We start from the raw sequence: 23,514 nt of genomic DNA on the forward strand, positions 1-23,514 counted from the left end.
ACTAAATTTAGCTAAATATCTATATTATGTATCGTTAAATTGTTAATATAAAAAGTTTATTCACTTTTTTTTTTATTAGAAATATTAAACTTGAATTCAGTGCCTGAGTTTTTGCTGAATAAATCTTTGATAATCCATTCATTTAGTCTGTAAGAGTCAATTTTTCTGATTAAAAATGGGAAAATAAAAGAAACAGCAAATATACCAATGATGAATGAGAACGAAAATTGAATAAAAAAAGAGTCAACCCTGCATTTATTACCGATTAGCAATAAATAGTAACTCCAAAAATTGTCATAATTAAACTGGTCTTCTGCACAATATTGAATATTCATATAGTCAAGTAGCCAAATGGATAAGCTACCGGGCCACTTGTGACCCAGATTGTTGATGGTATTAAACAGAGTTAAATATGTTCCAGCAAATCTAACATCAGAAACCATATTAAAGAGAGTCATGAATATCAAAGACTGTGTATTGGAAATAATTGAAGATATAATAGATATCATTAAATACATATAGTAGAACAAAAACGGTGTATACGTGTTGTTATTTTCAATGTTGTCGTTGCCACTCCATGGCTTATATATAACTCTGGACCATATTAGAAATAAGCAAACAATCAAAGACAATAAAAGCCTCAGAGGCAGTAAATACTTCATAAGTTTCAGTGGGGAATTGCTATTTCTTATTAATTGAGTCATAAAAAACGGAGTGATGATGCTGAATGGTATCAATATTGGTCCAATTAACATAATATCGCTCTTTTTCATTCCATATTCCATTAATTTAAAACTAATCGCAGATTCTGTGATTGCAAATGGTAGATTGACAATAGATAAAAGCGCCGCCAAGCAAATTACGGGTTTAAGTTGAATTATTTTGTGCAATAATGAATATGCTTGTAAAATAGATAATTCGATTTCCTTGTCATCATAATAAACATCTTCCTTTTTATTCAATAAACTATTGATCGATATATTGTCCTCTTTTTTAATTAACGCTGTTATCAATGTAAAAATTAATATAACTATGCCCCAAAAATATATAAATTGGCTCATTTCACACATGGGTTTATTATCATCTATATTTAAGCCCAATAATGGTCTTATGTATTTATTGCAGATACTAATATCATTTAGGAACAAAAAGCAAAGATAAGATGTTATATATCCAAATGATTGGCCTATAATGTTACATGTTGAGGCCAATCCTTTGTTTTTATGGGAGAGTAAGTTAATAGCCCATGCGTCCACAGCTATATCTTGTGTTGACATTAAAAAATACAACAATGAGAAATAAAATGTTAATGAGAGTACATTTGGCTTTAAGTTACTGTACATACCCTCACACAACCATTTGGGCAAGAACGAACGGCTTCCTATAATCATTAGTATTCCACACGCAATTTGTGTAGGTACAATCCATGTTTTGCGTCTCCCAAACTTCTCAATGTAAACAGAATCTACTAATGGTGCCCAAAGTAACTTAATTGAAAAAGGAAGTACTACCATTCCAAACATACTCTGTTCCGAATATGTTATTTTACCTTGCAATATGAACGGTATTGAGTAACTTATTCCCATTGGGAGGCCCTGTATAGTATATAACACAAATAAGTAAAAAATGTTAAAGTATTCATTTAGTTCCATCATATTAAACGCGATGTTAATTAAAACAAATCAATGCATTAAAATGCTATATCTAACTATGAATTCTTGGCTTAAAATGGTAGATATTTTGAGAAAAAAGAAAAAATTGTCATATCAATATGACCACAGTTGCAATATATTAATGTATATTTAAATGAATATAAACAGAGTACTCCCGTATTATCTGTAAAATATTTAATACACTGAACAACCAAGTCTGACAAAAAAGTAAATAGGTGTTATTTGTTTATTTAGAGAAAAAATCAAAAATTTAAGAAAAATAAGTTAATGAATTGTGTTCAAAGTACTTTTAAATATCGTTCTACTGTAAATAGTAAACATTGTAATTCAATTAAATGGCGGCCTTTTTACCCACAAATTTTTAGTGGTGATATAAATTGTATTTGGATTATCACAGTAAAACAAAAAAAAGTGAATATAAATTAAACCAGAATAGTATGAATTGATGAAGGAAGCATGTGAAACGGGATTAAATAAGTGAACAAAGTCATACATTTAGTGTAGCTTAGAGCATTTTTTGGATTTTATTGAAATAAACAATAGTCGCTGACTTAACGGTTTTAATTGTATATTTGAATACAATATAGGCATAAACAGCAGTAAACAGAAATGTATGAACAAGAAATAGATTTGATAGAAGGCATATTAAATGGCCATGAAGGTAGTCAAATATGGTCAGTTTATAGTCTATGTAATCATAACAAAGTATTTGAAAGTATTATAAAATGCAAGAATATACTGTTTGAAATGAGGAATAAAAAAGAATACGAGTTGGTATATCTAATATTTAGTAAGAATGGTTCAAATGAATTAATAAATAAATTAAAATATGAAAATGAATTGCTGAATGACAATGTTGAGTTAAATACCGATAATATATATGGCATAGTTAAAAAAAGTGGTTTATCGAATGTTAATAACAAGAATATGAACAAGGACCAATTCTACACAGAATGTGAAGATATATATAGAAATATAAATACCTTTGATCTTTTATCTGAAAAGTTGTGGTATTCTCGCTATTCACAAATATCAAATAAAAAGTCAACAAAAACTAGAACAAATGAAAAAATTCTTGTTGATGTAAATGTAGGCAGAGTTAGTGGAGTTACAAATATAGACAGAAGTGACCCGAATATCGATGAAAATTTTGATATAAACTTATGTAAAACTGAACCTTATCCGATGGTAATAAATAACAACAATGATATAAATGAAAAAAATGATAATAATACAGATCCATATCCGGTTAAATTGTTAAGGCTCAAAAATGACGTTGAAATTAATGATAGTTTGGATGATAAAATTATCGGAAAAAGTGCTTCAAAAACAGAGAAAAAAGAAGACAAGGATAAAGTTGAAATTAACTTGTTTGAAAACGAAGATGACATTATAAACAACGAGTTAAAGTCGAATAATGAAATGGATTTAATAGCTCAGAAAAAAAATAGCAGGAAAAGAACAAAAATAGATACAGAAAGCTCACAAAATTGCAAAACGAACGAAAATAAACACGTTAATAATTGTAATGATGACTGCATAGAGGATAGCTATGATCCATCACAAGTTCAACCAATAGTACATAGGAAGATTAGAAAGGAAAAGATATATGAAGATACAAAAACAGGTTATTTAATTGTTGAAGACGATGTAGATTTTGTTATGGAGAAAGCAAAGCCAGAAAAATCCCTAGATATAAAAACGAATTCTAATAATCCAGCAACATTAAAACAAACAAAGCATAAAAAGACAAATATAGACAGCAAACAACAGACACTAAACTCGTTTTTTAAAATAGTAAGTAAAAATACTACACAAAATTAGGTAATTCAAATCAATAAGAATATATATATATATATATATATATATATGTATATTTGTGATAACTTTACTGATTGAAGTGTATTATTATAGATTTCGCGGTGAATAAGAATACAAGGTACTCAAACTAATTACAATGGTGATCATGATGTTCATGGCCATGTAAACTGCAACCACCAAGTTTATGTTGTAACAAGTTGATAATAGTAACAAGTATAATTCCAAGTATAAACAAAAGAAACTTTTGTTTTCTATTTTCACCACAATTGAATTCATCAAGAATCATTTCACCTAATGCAACATAAAGCAATGCACCAGCGGAAATACATGTAAATATGACATTTATATAAGGGCTGCTAATAAACCAGAATAACTGTCCTAATATGATGCCCAGAGGCGACATAAAAATGAATGAGGTAAGTAGTTGTTTAGTCACATTTGCAGATATCTCAGAATGTTTTCTAATACCAGCGGAAACTGCAATTCCTTCAACCCATTTATGAGCAATAATAACTAAAGTAATAGTAATAACAGATATATAATTTTTTGACATACCAACCAGCATACCCTCAAAAATAGAATGAACAGACAATGCTGATACCAAAAAATAAACGTTTGAAGATGAATTCGGACTATTATATACGCTTCTAGAATAGCGATGGGAGGATGAAGAGGATGAGAATGATGACGACTTAATAAATGGCACCTTGGCATCATTGTTACCTGACTCGTCATTATCTAATGTAGTGTTATGTATATGTGCTTTTTCTATTTCACAAGACTGGGATTGAATTGAATTTAATGCACTGTTGTTGTCGTTTAAATTGTTATTATTCCAAATAATGTTATTTAAATTTCCATTAATCACATTATCGTCGTTATTTGAAATGGGTACCTTGTTATTTACATTTATAATACTATCGCTTGCAATTCCAACACAACCGGGATCTTTGTGGTGATGATGATGGTGATCTCTTTTATGTGGAAATGAATGGTCGTGCATATGAAATTGATCAACTTCTTGTGGTGAGAATAATGCCTTCTCAAAAAATAATATAATTGTCAACCCTATCAATGTCAAATAAGCGACTATTGGGACATCAACGCCGATTAATTTTAATTTCAAATTATTCAATCTAACAGCAGCCTCCGCCTCTGGTAAAAGATGGCATAGTGCTAGTGTTAGTAACGTTCCACCTGCGAATACATTTATATATTGCAATAATGTTGGGTTTAAGTAACCTATATATATTGGTATACATACACCAATTCCACCAACTATCACAACTGTAATAAAAGATAATATCTTACTTATTAGTAATATGTCCATTTTGAATGCTTATATATTTTGTACTTATATGTATAGTGAAATGATAAAAAATTGTACTATAAAATTGTTGAACAGTTATATTCCTCCTTGCTAATTTATATATCCTATATCCTTATTGTTTCTTTTTTTTACATGTAGTTGCAACTTTTCATTTGGATAAAAAAAAGAAACGTATACATAAATAAACAGGAATGTAACAGAATAACTCAAGAAAAAAGTATATGTATTAACATATATGTATACGGTTTATCACTTGAAAATAAGTTTATCTCCAAGGCAAAATTATTACTGACTATTATCCTTTCTTATCGTTTAATTCTCATTGACTCCTTTACGTATATATTAAAATATAAATGTTCATTTATACATTTATTTATATATGTATAATAAACATATAGCCCTGATTATGGCGCATGGCGCTGCTTTTTACCATACTATTTGTTCCCGAGACAATCAATATGACTAATCTGTTTTTCATGAATGTATGGAAAATCAAACTGTATTTCCAAGCAATATTTTTAATGTGTAAATATCAAAAGATGACCGTATTGAATAAGCTGTAATTTTTGGCAGCTCAACTGCAATACGATTTTGAACAGGGAAAGCATACTAAAAATTTAAATGTGCATTTGTAGATTACATCAATTTTAAAACTAAAACGATACAGCGGAATTATTTTATTCATCGATTAATAGTCAACTCTAATCCACCTGGATGAATGAAAAAGCATAGTGTGCCAATTTGTCTATTTGAAAGAGAAAAGTAATTTACACTTTTTCTAATTCTAACTATAAAAAAATCAATATTACTTCTTAATTTGATTATTCAAGCATACTGTTATAAAGTGTGACATTTTCAGTAAATAATAAGAAAAGGGATGAATACTTAATTTACTTGTGGCACTATCCTATACCACGACCAAAATAATCACATTGATCACATAAAACTGATATTTTAGTTTAGAAAAAAAGAATATGGCGGTAACTTGTTTAACATTATTATCACTTTACCTATAACATTTTAGGCGGGCAAATCAAGTAGTTAATTAATGAGGCCAGAAATTAAAAAGTATAAAATATTAATTATTTGATATTAATGATAATAAAGTACGGGTAATAACTATTTATTATTATTCACATTAGCGGTTTTGAGGAAAAACATGCCGTTTTATGTATTTTTTTTTTGCCAGACTAAAAAGATTAACGAGTGGAGGAATAACAAAATATAATAGAGCATATGCATTCATATGTATGTGAGTATATATATATATATATTTATATATATATATATATATATATACATATACATATATTATAAGTAGCTCGTAGATGTATATAAATCTATATGTATATACATGTTTTCGTCTATACATATAAGGAAATGCACATATATATGATGTATCAGTATTAATTTAACAGCATAAAATTAACATAGTCAGAAAATATTTGCCAGTTAGACTGGGTAAATTAAGGTAGGTGTATCTGAGAAAAAATCGTCATTATAAATAATAGTATTGGGATGTAAATAAATGAATTAAAATATTATGGTTAATTTTTACAACTATTTACTTCAATTTATTAGTATTCTAATTAAATAATTTTCCGTTGAAGTTATTTCTTTAAATGTAAAAATATTGTAAATATAAAACTATTGAATATATATATTATTTACTTTAATTAACATAAAAAAACCAGTTTGAATGTTAAATATTAAAAACAATAATATTTAAAGTGTCAGTAAATATATATAAAGAAATGAATAATTCATTAAGTTGTGATAATAGTAATAGTGTATTATCACCAAAAACATCCAATAACAATGTAGACAAAAGAAGAAAATCTGTAATATCGTCATTATATTCATCTTCTCCATCATACACATCACTAAACAAATCGTCTGTTAACTCGTCAATAACATCATCAATATGTTCAATAAATACAGGAAAGAATAGAATTATAAACAATAAGAACACTTCATTACTGCCATATTTATTTGGAGAAAACAATAGCCCTGAACTATGCAGCATATTGGAACTTTATGAGTTATTTGAAAATATAAAGCAAATAGAAAAGAATGGTCTGAATTATCAGTATAATAATCATAATAATAACAGCATGAATGTTGCAAACATTAATATGAATAATAATTGTAATAATATTGTTGGGAATGGTTCTCAATTTTACTTTCAGTTAACAAGTAGTTTAAGCAATGCAAACAATAATTCAATTTCTAACATATATGAAACAATAAACCCGATATTGTATACACCAGAAACTATAAACAACGACACAAGTAATAATTATTTAAATACAAGAAGAAAATTAACACCAACATCAATGAACTCGTCACTTTCGTCGAATAATATTGCTGATGATTACTATAATGATGAATACATATGTGAGAAAAAGTGTAGTTTAATAAGAAAACATCTCGAAAAATACTTAAAATCAAATTTAAGTGGTTATGAGTTATGTAAGTTAATAAGCATATATTTATCATTATTATTTCAAACACCTTTATCTATGGTATTATTTTATGATAAGTTTAGTGATGAGTTGATTGGTTCCTTCCCTACAAAAGGAACATGGAACAACTATATTCCAAAAAATATTTCAAATCGTTGGTTAGATTATAAAACTACGTGCAAACATAACACCCATATTTGTGAACATGATAAATGTAAATTAAATTATTATAACAACAATAGGGATGAAATCAATGATATGGATGTAAAATTCAGTAATATTTATAATAAAAATGATTGCCTTAAACTAAGGAATGGTAATATAATTAACAATAGAAGAGCAACATTTCCACCGCAAACAATTGGTAACAAAATAAGATATAAAAGTAGAATAATAGATTTGACTCAAAATGTGGACTTAATTGAAAACAAAAGATTTATATCTGAAAGTGATGTTAAAAGAAAAGATTACGAATCAGATGAATATGATTTACTTAGATTTTCAATGTCAACAATAAATTGTGATAATAATAAAAGTTTTTTAAAGCAAATAATTTCGCAAGGACAAAAACAAAATTTTTATTATTTCAATTATACAACAAATATATGTGATTATATAATAAAAAACAATTACAACTATAATGATAATAGTAACAGTAGCAATTCTGGCAATAGTGATATAAATTCTGGAAATAAATATAAAAATATAAGAATAATAAAGGATGATAAGAATGATGGTGTTGATAATATATTTGGTCTATATTTTTATAATAAATTAAGAGATATAGAGCAATTACCATGTGACATAGCAATATCAACACAGTGTAGTCGATGTAGCATTATATGTAGAAGAATAATGCATGAACATGATTTTGCAAGTAATGATGGTAATAACAATTTTGTTTCAAACATGAATAGTAATGATATAGAGGCAATATGTAAGGAGGATAATGCTAATTTTATTTCAAACAGTTGTAGTATAGCAAATGAAAATCATAATTGTGACTGTAAAAATGCGAATTCAAAATTATTATCAGAATATATTGAAAATAACAGTACTAATATAGGAGATTATCCAGTAATATTAGTATCTCCACCATCTGTAAATAATGAAAATAATATACAAAAATGTTGTATTTGCGAGAATAACAATAATAAGAATAAACCATCCTCAACATCGATAAAAGGTAGTTTGACAACAAGAGTACTTAATTCTGAGTTTTCAGACACAGATATAAATATAGATACTAAAGTAAACTTATACCAAAGATATAGCAACTACAAGATACCAGTAATCACTTGCCCTATATTTGACGTAAGATCAAATAGCAATAAATTAATAGGAATAATATTATGTTTACAACCACAAAATCCGAATATACTATTATTAAGAAATTTAATACTGGAAATACAATCACTAGTATGTTTATTTATTGAATGCAAAAAATTGAATTATAGTATAACCCAACTATATATTTATAACGAACTTCATAGATGGGTATTTAAACCATTAAATTCACAAAAAAAGTATTTATTGGTTGATAAATGTGAATTGTCATTATCAATAGATATTATTTCTAGAATATGCCATTACATTAATTTGTTTACTCCGGTGCAATATTACCTGGTATATATAAATAAAACAAATTATTATGTTTGCATATACGGTCCAAGGAAATATATTGGTTATAAGATATCAAATAATAAGAGTATAATATCTAAGTTAACAAAAAACAGGAAAGTAATTGTAGTTAATGATTTTGATAACTGTGACTTATTTGAAAATATAAATGGTGATAAAAATAGTAGATTTAGGATGATAAATGCAGCATTTATTCCTATATATATAAAAAATGAAAATGTGAGCATAGTATTACAATTAGTAAATAGACTGAATATAAATGGTTGTTATTTAAACTATGAAAATGATGATAGTAACATTCCTAGTAATATAAACAATCATTCAAATAACATTAAAAACTGTTTTAATAATGATAGAAGTGAACAAACAAATGAAACAAGTTCAAACAATGACTCAGTATCTAGTTTAAGCATGAATTCAAGGATAACATATTCAAATAAGTCTTCTATCAGTTCTCTATTTAATATTTCACATACGTTGAATAATTGTAATCTAAATATGGGTTTAAGCGGATCAAATAAATATAATACAATAGAGAATGTATGTTTTAATAATATAGAAAGTGGAATGAAGTTTGTTGATGACAATAAATATAAGATAAAAAATTTTACGATTTTAGACTTACATATATACAAGACAATATTAAAACACTTATTAAATGAATTTCAACAAGAAATATTGTCATTGAATATGTATTTATACTATAGAACTCTTAGAAATACAAATGGTAGCGGAACATATCAGAGTAATCATAAATTGCATAAATCAATAAAAAATAACTTTGGCATAATATCATTGGAAAACAATAATCAATATCAATCAGATACAAGTTCAATATGTGGTTGTAGCAATATGATAAATATAGATAATGATTCCAATTTTTCCAACAATAATTATTACTACCATAATGGTAAATGTGAATATAATAATATAAATGACGATAGTTCTCCAGATATTATTATTGGAAAAAACAGGGCCAAATATAGGAGACAGTATAATAATAATCTATGTGAGTATTATGATGAGTATGACACATGCAGCTATAATGATGACAATAATATTAATAAACACAGTGATATAAAGAGCTTGGATAGTTACAAAAAACCAAAATTAAATGATAGTATTAGTAGTGTAAGTAATACAAGCATAAGTAATAATAATAATACAAGTGATGTATCTAGAAATACAAGTATAAATATTTGTGACTCAAATAATAATTTGAGCGAAAAAACAATAATAATAAATAAATTGAAAAAAGAAATAGAGCGTTATTCAACATTTGAGAAGAAGATTTTAGACAAAAAATTAAATATATATAGAGAATTGGAATTTCCATTGTGGGTTCATAATTGGAATGTACACAAAGGGTTTTTATTAGATTTATTTTCATATTTAGGATTCACTCAGAAATGGAATTGGAGTGAAAACAATTTATCGTTGCTATTTGATATAATACATGATTCATACAATAAAGATGTGCCTTACCACAATATATTTCATGCGTTACAAGTTGTACAAGTATGTTATATAATATTAAGGAAATTTGGTGTAATGCTAGTTTTAAATGATATACAAAAGTTTACATTGATATTTGCTGCATTATGCCATGATATAGATCATCCAGGTGTGAATAACTTTTTCTTAAAGGAATGTAATTCCAGATTATCCATTAAATACAATGATAATTCAATATTGGAAAATCATCATTGCAATTATGTATTTAAATTATTGGATTACAACATGGAAAATACCGATATAAGAAATAGTTTTACTAAAGAGGAGAATGTTGAATTTAGGAGATTGTTTATTAAATCAATATTATCTACAGATATGAGCAATCATAGTAAATTATTAAACATTTTACAGGAATATATTTCTAAAAATACATCTGACAACATAAATAATGTTAATATTAACTGCAGTGATTATTGTAATAGTAATTGTGTTAATAATACATTTGAAAGTGATGAATTAGATTTGGCCATATTTGGTGAAAATATAGATGATAATTCAATAATATCTATTATCGACAAAGAATTATTGGTTGAATCACTTTTGCATGCCTCTGACATTTCTAATCCAATAATACCATTTGAAATATCAAAAAAATGGGCTTCATTAATTCAAGAAGAGTTTAAACTTCAAGCAGAATTGGAGAGACAGCACAGCATACCAATTACGCCATTTATGGACGTGAATGATGAGTTGGGTAAAATAGAAGCTCAAATAGGATTTTTAGAATATGCAGTTATCCCACAATGGAAAATACTATCGAGAATAATACCAAGAGGAAATATTCTTTTGAAACAGGCAGAAGTAAATCGAGAGAAGTGGTTTGAAAAAAGTGTAAATTGCAATATCAAGAATGGAACATTATTTGATTTTACACTTGAGAAGCTTAAAACGAGTACAATATCTGGTAATAATGTACTAGAAGACAAAATTATTAGTGTAAACAGTGATATTAAAAATAAAATTAATTATTTTAAATGTGAAAAATATAAATTGGATACTGGTAATATTCGTGAAAATTATAATAACACTAATAATATGAGACTGGGTGAATATGAACATTTAAATAAAAAAAAGTTGTTTCTTGTGTCAATAACTGAGTTTGTGAATGATGAATACATAAATATAATATAATCTTTTCTTTTTTCTCTAGAAATTATGGTTTATACATTAAGAAATATTAACAAGTAGATATTACTGCAAGATAACTACATTTTTATATCATGATTTTTTTCTGCTTTGAGTATCCTTATTAATAAAGTTGACAACATTGATTGTTTTTCTTTGCTGTTCTATAGAATTGGTAAGAAGCTGCGCTTAAATCTGAACTTTTTTGCATTAATGTATCCAAGTTTTCACCACGATGAAGTAAATCTTCAATATTCTTAAGCATAACGTCTCTAACTTCATCTAAGTCCTTTTGTACTTTGAATATTTTATCATTATTCATAGGATCCTGGTATTTTTTAAATATTTCCCCACATTCTTGAATATCAACATTATTGTCTTTATTTATACTATTTAAATACGCAGTTATTTTATTTAAGTTCGCATTACCATCAATACTATTTATAAATGCTTTCAAATATTCATTTAATAGTGAAAATGCGCACCTAACCGGGTAATCTAAGCTCGTAATACAACACAAGCCTATTCCATTATTTGATATGTATATATGGCAATTCCCTATATCTTGTGGAAATTTAACAGTTACTCTATTTCCTTCCTGTACTCTCGAGCATAAAAGTCTACTATGAAATGCAATGTGTTCTTGTATTGTTTTTCTTTGAAAAAAATTATAATCCAAAAGATTATAATTACTCGTCAGTAATATCGGATGTTCGCTATCCCACTTATATAATAACACGCTTAGTAGTTTCATTATATGTATTAATTTACATAAAAGTTATGTTTGTGTGTGTGTGTGTTTTTTATTTATAAAATTACAATATAAAAACTTTATTTAAGCTTGAAAACGATAATACCTACTTACTTTTTGTTTTCTGAAAATGTTTCCTTTATTAAAATGAACAAAAATACTAAGATATAGAGAAAATTTCTGCTCGAACGCTTAATTAAGTGTATTTATATGTCAATGTGGTATGCGTTGTATTAAATAAAAAACAAATTCCACTTAAAAAAATTGCTCTTTTCTCAAATTAATTGTGTTGTTAAACCTAATTTTAGATAATTTTCTTGTATTTTCTTTTTATATTGAGATCACTATTCAATCAAATATAGATTTGTACCAATAATGCTAAAATAATCTGGGAAAACATACAACCACATAAATAATTAAATATTCGGAACTATTTCTTTTCCATTTGTTTTTATATTCCATTTTCATTCATTTTCAAACTTGAAACTAAAAAAATACCTTCATATAGCCGCCTAAACTAAGCGCCAAAGGCACAATACGGTACATGCACCAAGTGAATAATAAATAGATTGAATATTATATTTGTAATATATCAATAAATAAATTTAAAAAGGTATCGATAAGGTAACGTAAAAAAATGTTCAAGTTAATAGATAGATTAATAATATGCGTCAAAATTATGAATAGATAACAATACAAATAGTTAAAACTACAGGGTATTAGATAAATAATTAGAATACTGGTATATATTTACACATGTTTTTTCCCTCAAACGCATAAACAGAGTTTTTATTTGACAATAATTATTGGACGAGCAAAATTGCAAAAATATTGAATGATTAAAAAGTACCAGGAAATAAAAATAATAAATAATTAAAAGGAAAGGCTTAAAAATAAGCTAGAGTAACTAATTAAGGAAGTGAATCAGAAAAAAAGATTTAATATATTACAAAATAAGGAGAATAATAGATTACAAATAGTTTATATCAATCAAAAACTAACGGGGATATATTACTTGAAACAAGTGTAGATAAGATAACAAGTTAAGAGAAGGGTGTGAATTCGTGGAAGGTGGAACTATTTTAAAGTAAATTTTTATGGTTTATATTATATAACTCTATTCTTTTTTGAACTTTGTTATTAAATAATTATTGCAGCTATTTAAGATGAAATATTAATAAATAAAAAACAGGGTGTTAAACAAACATTTTTTTGATAAAGTAGTTGGATAAATTTTAATTATTTATTTACTCTGATGATATGCAAAATAGAAGGGTCAAATAATGGCAGTTATATGTCAAAAGGTATAACAGTAGCAAATATAATAGAAAAAGACAAGGGCTATATAGTTAATGGCAGAACAATATCAAAGGAAAAGCGGAATAGCAAAGCATTAACAAACTCAGGAATAGTGAGTAATAATATGGAAAAGCAATTATTAATTAATGATGTGAACAAATCCAAGTTAATATGTAATAACAGCGTTGAACATCAAAAACAAGATAACAAGAGTATTTTGTTAAATAAAATAAACAATTACAATGTTAATGTAAGTATAAATAATAGTATTGATAATTGTAGCACCACTTATAGCAATAACAATAACAAACAATTATACTCAAATTTGGTAAATGATGTTAAATCATTGAGTATTTCAAATAATGATAGTAATTATTTGAAGTCACATTACAACAACACAAATGATAGTAACAGCTATATACATAATAATAACCAAATAGAAATGAGAAGAAAGTATTATATAAAGGTTACACCACTGAATACAAAGTATATAGCTGTTGTGAGAACAATAACTAATAATACACCATTACTTCTTTGTTTTGAGCACGGTAAGGACCGTCATCCAAAGGAGGTAATAAATTTAAAAAATAGTAATGTTTATAAGGGGGTAACTGAGAAAGGACCCTGTATATGCATAAGACCAAAAAACGAATCAAAATATAAAACTATAGAAATAATTACTGATGTAAATCCATTATCATCGAATAATTATAGAAAAACAAAGTTAAATTTGGTAGATAATTGTGTTAATAATAATATAGAAGATGGAGGAAACGAAAAGAGTAATAATTGCGATAACAACAATTTATCTATAATGAAGTCATATAATTCAACATCATCTTCATGTAAATATACCACTCAGAATACAAAAATATCTTCAAATTCAGTAAGTATGTACGAGTTTGAATGTCATTCTGACTTTGAATTATGGTGCAGTTTTTTTACAAGTATAGGAATAACATTATATAATTTTAGAAGTTTATTTCACACAACGAAGTTAATAGGTGAGGGTAGTTTTGCTAAAGTGTATAAAGGTAAGAATGTAATAACAGGTGAAGATATAGTTTTAAAGGCCGTTGATAAAAAAAAAGTGAAGGAATCAAATGTATACACTGAGATAGAAGTGTTAAGAAGAGTTCATCACCCTCATATTGTTCAATTTATAGCATCTTTTGAAGAAGAGGATCATGTATGTTTAGTATTAGAATTTTTGGGAGGTGGTGAATTATTTGAGTGGATTGCACAAAAAGGTGCATACACTGAGGAACAGGCTAAAATAGCAATGAAAAAAGTGTTACTTGCATTGCAATGGCTTCACGCCAATAATGTTGTTCATAGAGACCTTAAGACAGAAAATTTAATATTAGAGCACAAGAATTGTCCAGAGTCACTTAAAATCATTGATTTTGGTTTGGCTGCTTCATTGGGTTCATCTGCAATGAAAATGAGATGTGGTTCACCTGGTTATGTTGCACCTGAGATATTGGAAGATAAGATATATACTACGAAAGTTGATGTTTTTTCAATAGGTGTTGTACTATATACATTACTTGGTGGTTCACCACCATTTCCAGGAAGTAATATGAAGGAGATACTTAAAAAAAATATACAAGGAAATGTGCAATTTACGAGTTCAAGATGGAAGAATATATCCTCAAGTGTAAAGGATTTAATTAAATGGATGATGGCCAAAGATCCAGAATCTAGATGTTCTGCTGCTCAGGCTATATATCATCCTTGGTTTGAGAATATATCTGTGAATCCAACTGTTGTGAGATATAGTAACCAAATTGCAAATGTTTATTCTCAAACAACTAATAGAAAAGAGTACTACTCACACAAAAACATTGCCAATAACATTAGTGGTTCGGGAAAAAATGGAAATAATGATTTAGCTTCTATTGTTCCAGTTAAAAACTATTGTTCACCTAATTTAAAAAATAATGAATTAAATAAAAACGATAAAGAAGACAAATTGAATAATGACCCAAGTGATAATCATAATTTTAGTCAAAAGTGTAATGTTGTTGATTCAAGTATTCATTCAAGTGATAAAATTAATCAAAGTACAGGTAATTACGACAAAAAGCAATTAAATTTCATTGTAACAAGTAACAATGATATGATAAGCAAAAGATTGCAAAATAATACTAACAGTAATGGTACAAATGGTGAGAAAAAGTCATCAATAACATTCTCATCGTTAGAATACACAGACTCGCACTTATCCTCATCTATAAATTCAATGAAGGCATCTCATAGGAGTAATATAATTGGAAAGAATCATTCTAATAGGAAAATCTCGTCCCTATTAAGGGGAGGTAGAAATGGCAACGGTTTGAATGAGGATAGTGGTATTAGAAAAGAATTCAGTGAGTCATCAAATGAGACTGGCTATCACAAACCAAGTATAAATGATACGATTACTGCAGGTTGCAAAAATGTAAATGCTAACAAATCCACTACAATCAATAATGACTCGGAAAGAAAAAATAGAGAAGAATCACATAAGCTAAATAGCAATAATCAAAATTTTCAATCAATTTACTACGGTGCTATTGAGGATGATAATATATTATTTGAAAGGCCTGTAATAGGTAATATTATAACAAGCACAAATATAAATGTTGGTGCAAATAACAATAAATCACCGAATGGTAATAATTATAAGAATAAGGTAAACAGAAGTAGTTCAATTAAAGCAGTCATTCAAAATGTTTTTAGTAGATTCTCAAGTCAGAGTTCTTCCGTAAGTATCGGAAGAAAATGTGACATCAATTGAAGTCTATTCAAATATAAGAGTATTATAACACAATAAAGATTTAATAATCAGATTAAGAAGTACGTATCAATGCGTTGAACTATAAAAATAAGTTATTTATTTTTATCTATTGTTTTAAATATCTCTTTTTACTTGTTTCTATTTATTGTTGTTTATCTTATTTACTCTGTCTGTAAACAGCTATTTAATATTTCAACGTACTTATTTTCTTTTCAGAAAGTAAGTAATGCATATAGATTGGCTGTGAAGTGGAACGGAAAGGAAAAATACGGAAATATGAAGTTTTCTTGTTAGAGCAATTAATCTGTCTTTTTCTTTCTGCTTATCACATAATTAATCACACTATCTTCATTTTCCATTATTATTTTTGTATTCTCTAATGAAGAGTGTAGTACACTATCATAATTAAATCTGCATATATGCTCTATTCTGTAATTTACACATATGTTATCAACATTATTGTCACTTGTATTATTATTTAAAATATAACATTCACCTTCACTGATACAATTAATACCTGCATATAAAATGTTGTTACCGACATCAAAATTATTATTCGTGTAATTAGAGTTAAAAATTCCGTTAGTATCATTATTGTTATTAATTGAATTACTAGTAAAATTAGTACTATTTAAATTTGCAGTTACTCCTATACTTGCGTTACCAACACAATTACTATTTGAATTACCAACACTGTTATTATATACTATAATATTACTAGAATTGTTTGAGTTACTCGAAGCTACAGCTCCAACCCCAATACAAGTACTGTTACTATTGTTATCAATATAGTTAATGTAATTATTTGCATTATTGTTATAGAGATTTAAATCAGAAAATGTTTTTGAATGATCAAAACCACTAGTACCTGCTTCCCTTTCACCTTCATTTAGATTGCAATTATCGTTGTAATTTGGTGTAACTTTATTAGGATTCATAACAATAATAAGCAGTTCAATTAATGTATCCCTTTTCAATTTTTCTAAAAAAATAGACAGTGACTGAACCGGTGTCAGTCTATATTCACTCCTAATTCCCATTTGCCATAACTTTTTTGTTAGCCCCAAAACCTTTGGCTGCAGCTTATTTTTTTGAGTCATTACAATTATTCTTGGATAACAAAATCTTAATAAATATATCGGATGAATTGATATTCTCTCTTTTTGAGCCTTTAATGTATTTAAACAAACTTTATCGTTTTTTTCCCCGTTTTTAGCATTAAAACTTTGTTCGCTACTTATAATATTTATATATCCACCTGAATCAATAATATCATTGCGATACCTTTTTGCCTTATCACACACTTTCTGAATAATGAGTTCTATTGCTATCTCTCCCATTACACTATTGACCATGCCATACATATGAGAGTCAGGAGTATTATTGTTTTTATTCACTTCCATTAAATGATTAATTTTAAAGGTGTTACTACCACCCATTGAATATATGATATTATTTGATGAATGTATAGTATATAATAAACAATTATTATCGTAAACGTTATAGTCATAATCCATTAATGGATCAAAATATATCTTAATTTTTTTATTATTGCAAATCAATAAATCAATAGAGTCTGACAACACATTTATTATCTCATTTATAACATTTATATACATACCGATCCCACTATGATTTTTAGAATATATATCAACACCTTTTTTTATTAATTTCTTGGTGAAATCATTATCGTTAAATTTTTGCAATTTATAATTATTAACTTTATGATCATATTCCCACTCAATCTCGTATTTATTTAATAGTAAATCTTTTAAATATTCATCATTTTTTAGTATAATTTTATTATTATAATGAATCAATTCATTACTTACCAACATCATTCTTATTTTACTAACATCAATGTTAAATGAATTTAGATTATCATTTGTTATTTCCATTAATACTACCTTAACAAGTGGAAAGTACGTTATTGTTAATATTGGATCTTCTTCCAAAAAATTTAACCATGGTAAAACGATTCTTAAAGATAACAACAAACCTTCCAACTCTATCATTATATTGTCAATAACCTTAGTATACAAGTCATCTAGTGTTTTATTCGTACAATTGTTGTTTAAAGTATATATTATATCATATGATAAAGACAAACTTGATTTTGGTGGACCAAATTGCTTTCCATTTACATTTGTTGACTGTTCATATATTGGCTGTAAAAAGTATCTTTGTACTGGAAAATCTAGATTTATTCCAGAAATTAAGTTGTCCTTATCTTTGCTTACTGCACTGTAATTAGTATAACAACTATTGTTCATATCATTTTTGTTATTCAGTATTACAGTAGATGCTTTTTCCTTGTTTAAATGAGTTGTTGACATTGACAATGTTGCTATTGTCGCTCCTGATCCAATTGTTGTACTATCAACTTCTGTGGATAAAGATGAACTTGAATAATAATTGTTCAAATTAACAAAATTTATTTCGTTGTAATTAGTCAAAAGCGATAATATAGAACATTTTACTGAAAATGGAATTGAATTTGATAGAATTAATAAGTTATTTGACTTGTCAATCAAATAATATGGTTTTTTGAGTCTAAATTTACATTCATATAGTACATCATCAAACTTTTTATTAGGAACAAGTACATTATCAATAAATAACTTAACAGGAAACAGTTCAGGTAATTTCCATATTGTGAAATCATGGTTATTAAGAATATTTGTTATAATCGTTTTGACTATATCACTGAATGTTGAATTCATAATGTTTATTTTCTCTTCCTCTTTGATGTCAAGCAAAAACATAAGTGAATTCATCTTATCAATACATCTATTGAATAATGTATTTATTGTCATGCTACTTTCATGTGTTCTTGAATTGCATATTCTAGATAGATAATAACTAAATTCATGTTTATTTATAGAACTCGGTATTAAATCGCTTTTCAATAATTCGTCTATATATTCTATTTTTAATCCTTCATATAAAAGTTTTTTTAAAATTAATAATACAGATTTTGGTATATACTTAAATTCAAATGGTATATCTTGAGTAAAATTAAACATGTCCTCAGTGTTTTTGTTTGTATTATTTACCAAGTCTACATCCTCCTTTATTTGAACATTTTCCAACCAATTACACAATGTGTTAAACATTATATTATAATTATTATTCTTTTCTTTATATTTTATTTTTATCCACATCTCACATAATATTTTACCTATACAATTTATGTCATTGTTATTATTGCCATTATTATTTAGTAAATCTAGATGATTTCCAAAAACGAAATCAGACAACTTTATTGAGTAACCATAGACATCTTCCTCCAAATGTATGCATTTTGAAGATAAAGACATATGATAAACTCCATTATGGTGACAATACGAAATTACTTCAAGAATTTGTCTAAAAAATGACCATATTATGTAGTACTCGCTTTTTTTAATGTTTTTCTTTAAATATTCATACAGTGTTATACCATTCATATATTCTGACTGAATATATATATATATATCATGATTATCTTTATCTACATTCTCTTCTACCCAACACTGGTAGTATCTGGCCATTAATTTGTGTTGGGACATTATTAAGGATGAATAGTTTGATATTATGTTTTTGTAATGCAAATTATATTTACTCGAAGGTATTCTATATATCGATACTTGATAATTATTTTGATCTATTAAATGGAGTGATTTTGTAATAACAACATTGTCATCTGAATAAATCACTTCAACAACAATAAAATCTTGATTTAATCTTTTTGATGATAAAAATATATTACTATTATCTTTGTTATCATGAAAATTAACACTGTTGCTATGATCTCCATTATTAATATTACTATTATTAATATTATCGTTTGCATATTCAATAATTGTATCATCCAAAAATCCAGACGTCATTCCTAATTCATTTCTTTTAAATGAATAATCTGCTTTAGTTATATATGATGATGAAAATCTATCATCTACGCTATCATCTAATAACTTATTAAAACCTATATTATCAATATTATTCACATTTTTGTTAACAATCTCATTATCTTCAAAGCCTCCATCATTACCCACTGTTGAACCTATAACTGATATTTTGTCATAATACTTTTCCAGTTCCTTTTGATTGTTTATTCTTCTCATTTGCTCCCATAAATCTTCTGATATTTGTAAATAATTATACAAATCGTCAAGTGTACTCTCCATTATATTTATTACCTGGAATATACATTCCTGATCTCCACTTCTATTTACTATTACTTCCTTTACCTGTTGAATAAATTTATTATATATATTGTCTGGTAATTCAAGTGAAAATTCAAATAATAAACAAGGATTTTCCAAAGGATATTCACTGTTATAGTAAACAGTTAGACGTCCATATATATTATTTCTTCTCCAATATCTCCTATTTTTAAAAGGTAATGCTTCACTTATATTCCTACTTAATACTAGACTATAAATAATATTGTTGTATACTCTAAGATGATTTTTTAAATCGACATTTTCAGCCTCACAATTATCATAATCAGATTCAACCGGGACAAACAATGTTCTTATTTCTACATCATCATTCTCGATACATAATATATTTTCATCGCTTATAGAATTTATTATTTGACTTTCTATGTTCTCTACATCTATCTTAGACAACCTTTCACTTATATGGTGTAACTTCACGTGACCATATATTGCATTTATCGCAATAATCTCATTAATTTGAATGTTAATTATATCATCTTTCACGAATATAATTGGCTTTGATAATGGTGATATTGGAATTAAATTTACATTTGCTTTTATATTATTGTCGTTTAGTATATCTTCAAGATTCGCATTCATCTCTAATTATTACAATCAACATCTTTCAAATCCCACTAACTTAATTTAAGCGTTCTACCTTCAAATCAACCAATATATTATTTACATTTATTAATATTTATAATTTATTTCCCCCATAATCTTTAATTGTAAATATGGCGGGAATGGACAAATTCCTTTACACAGTTGCGCATTTCAATATATGGACTTATAAATTAAATTCACAGTAAATTCAAAATAATTACTTGTACAATACTATTAACTTTTTTTATGTCATAAATTCTTAAATATAAATTAGAAACCTTGTACGATTTGAATGATTTATTCTTGTTATGTTTATCACTCAAATTATTCCTCTTTTTTGCCAGGTGATTAATCACAAATATGATAATTGGTGCATGCATGCACGCATGCAATTAACTCTTTAATTAAATTTGGCAAATCATATAATATTTGGAGAAATAGCACATTATGTCATGTTGTTTGAATTTATAAATGATTAAATTTAAACCTTTTGTAATGCATTTATAGTAATAATCACTCCGTATTTTTAATATAAACAAAGAAACTAGGCTTAAAAACAACTAATTAGTTGATTTACTGTTTGACTAATTGGTTAACTAATTAATAATAGAAGCTTTTAATAATAAGCATTGTAGAACTAAATGTTTAATACAGTATTAAAACGATGTACGAAGATAATAATGATAATAAAAGAGAAAAATCAATTCCAAATTCCTTAAGTAATAATTTAAGAGCATCAACACCAACATTAGATGAAATAGAATATAAACTAAGAAGAGTGGACAATTTAGAGAAAAATAATGAAGACACGTTTAAATTAATATCAGGCGAAATGCTTAACAACTATGACAAAAAACGTCAGAATACATTTAATGTAGTTCCAATATCTGTAGAAGTTTGTGTTAGATCAGATATAAATATATATGAATATTCAGATCCAGATGATAGATATATGAAGAAAGACTTGATCGCATATAAAATAAGGAAATACTTTTCATTTCAAGCTAATGTTGGTTTAGGTAGAGTTGAAGTTTCAAAAATAGGTGATTCATTTTTAAGAAAAGTTTGTACTGATATTAATCTATCATTGAATTATATTCCAATGGAAAAAGTAAATGAAAAGGACAATTTATTATACTCAAGTGAGGATATTCCGATATATCAAACTGAATTAAATATATATATATATCAATTAAATAAGTTGTCAGAAGAAGAATATTTGTGTGATGAAAACAATATAAATAATGAAAGAAATTCGGAGTCTCCAGTATGGAGATTTTGGTTATTACCTAATGTGGAATTTGATGGTTTGTGGGATTCATTGCATTACGAAAACGGTTTAAAACAACAGTTAATGGATTATACATCAACAAGTTTAATATTGAGTGATTGTGGAATAGATAACAATATAATAAATTGGAATCACTTAATACTGTTGTATGGCTCACCAGGAACTGGAAAAACATCTATATCAAGAGCAATATCACAAAAAATAGGAATTAGACATTATAGTAGATATCAAAATATGTATCTAATAGAAATAAATGCTCATTCATTATTTTCAAAATGGTTTTCTGAAAGTGGTAAAACGGTTGTAAAATTGTTTACTAAAATAAGAAGCTTGTTGGAGGAACCTGACTCATTTGTAACTATTATTATAGACGAAATAGAGAGTATATCAAGTGCAAGAAAACAATGCTTAGGAAGGAATGAACCATCTGACAGTATAAGAGTTGTGAACGCATTGTTAACTCAAATAGATTCACTTAAAAAATACTCAAACACACTATTAATGACTACCACCAATATATTAGATTCAATTGATGAAGCATTTCTAGACAGAGCTGATTTGAAGTTGCATATACCACTTCCGTCCGCATATACGAGGTACTTAATATTAAATGAATGTATACAAGAATTTATAAATAAAAATGTATTGTTTTGCAATTCAAATAAGAGCTACATTAAATTACTAAATTATAAAGATGCAATATTACATAGAAATGAAAGAATAAAGTCACCTCAAATAAATATATCAAATTCAGTTCTTTATATATCTAAGAACACAGAAGGATTCTCGGGAAGAAACTTAAGAAAACTTCCATTTATAACGCTACTTTCCTGTTATCAATTCGGAATACCACTTGATATTCAGGTATTTATCGAAAAAATGAAAAAAATTATTGATGATAAACCTGAGGTGTTAAGAAATTAAGTGTATAAAAGTGTTTAAAACGTATATTTTTAGTATTTTAATGATTCAAAACAAAATAAGACAGTATTTTGAAGAACCAAATATTTATT

General features: G+C 26.6%; 8 protein-coding genes across 8 annotated transcripts; 4 read left to right on the top strand and 4 right to left on the bottom strand.

Annotated features, from left to right (window-relative positions):
- Positions 1-56: 56 nt before the first annotated feature.
- Positions 57-1,655, bottom strand: FG379_001575 (uncharacterized protein; the record flags this gene model as incomplete). The annotated part of the gene is made up of 1 exon (XM_067327178.1): positions 57-1,655. The coding sequence occupies one exon, from the start codon at positions 1,653-1,655 to the stop codon at positions 57-59; it is 1,599 nt and encodes a 532-aa protein (XP_067184096.1).
- A 627-nt stretch (positions 1,656-2,282) lies between these two features.
- FG379_001576 (uncharacterized protein) lies at positions 2,283-3,497 on the top strand (the record flags this gene model as incomplete). Its single annotated transcript, XM_067327179.1, has 1 exon — positions 2,283-3,497. One exon carries the CDS (start codon positions 2,283-2,285, stop codon positions 3,495-3,497), a length of 1,215 nt encoding a protein of 404 aa, XP_067184097.1.
- A 124-nt stretch (positions 3,498-3,621) lies between these two features.
- On the bottom strand, positions 3,622-4,824 carry FG379_001578 (uncharacterized protein; the record flags this gene model as incomplete). Its single annotated transcript, XM_067327181.1, has 1 exon — positions 3,622-4,824. One exon carries the CDS (start codon positions 4,822-4,824, stop codon positions 3,622-3,624), a length of 1,203 nt encoding a protein of 400 aa, XP_067184099.1.
- A 1,754-nt stretch (positions 4,825-6,578) lies between these two features.
- On the top strand, positions 6,579-11,576 carry FG379_001579 (uncharacterized protein; the record flags this gene model as incomplete). Its single annotated transcript, XM_067327182.1, has 1 exon — positions 6,579-11,576. One exon carries the CDS (start codon positions 6,579-6,581, stop codon positions 11,574-11,576), a length of 4,998 nt encoding a protein of 1,665 aa, XP_067184100.1.
- A 118-nt stretch (positions 11,577-11,694) lies between these two features.
- On the bottom strand, positions 11,695-12,324 carry FG379_001580 (uncharacterized protein; the record flags this gene model as incomplete). Its single annotated transcript, XM_067327183.1, has 1 exon — positions 11,695-12,324. The coding sequence occupies one exon, from the start codon at positions 12,322-12,324 to the stop codon at positions 11,695-11,697; it is 630 nt and encodes a 209-aa protein (XP_067184101.1).
- A 1,252-nt stretch (positions 12,325-13,576) lies between these two features.
- On the top strand, positions 13,577-16,402 carry FG379_001581 (uncharacterized protein; the record flags this gene model as incomplete). Its single annotated transcript, XM_067327184.1, has 1 exon — positions 13,577-16,402. The coding sequence occupies one exon, from the start codon at positions 13,577-13,579 to the stop codon at positions 16,400-16,402; it is 2,826 nt and encodes a 941-aa protein (XP_067184102.1).
- Positions 16,403-16,701: 299 nt separating this feature from the next.
- Positions 16,702-21,207, bottom strand: FG379_001582 (uncharacterized protein; the record flags this gene model as incomplete). Its single annotated transcript, XM_067327185.1, has 1 exon — positions 16,702-21,207. One exon carries the CDS (start codon positions 21,205-21,207, stop codon positions 16,702-16,704), a length of 4,506 nt encoding a protein of 1,501 aa, XP_067184103.1.
- A 667-nt stretch (positions 21,208-21,874) lies between these two features.
- FG379_001583 (Pch2p like AAA ATpase) lies at positions 21,875-23,425 on the top strand (the record flags this gene model as incomplete). The annotated part of the gene is made up of 1 exon (XM_067327186.1): positions 21,875-23,425. One exon carries the CDS (start codon positions 21,875-21,877, stop codon positions 23,423-23,425), a length of 1,551 nt encoding a protein of 516 aa, XP_067184104.1.
- Between the last annotated feature and the right edge of the window lie 89 nt (positions 23,426-23,514).

Source organism: Cryptosporidium bovis, assembly GCF_009768925.1.
Source record: "Cryptosporidium bovis isolate 45015 chromosome Unknown contig_23, whole genome shotgun sequence".
Taxonomy (NCBI): domain Eukaryota; phylum Apicomplexa; class Conoidasida; order Eucoccidiorida; family Cryptosporidiidae; genus Cryptosporidium; species Cryptosporidium bovis.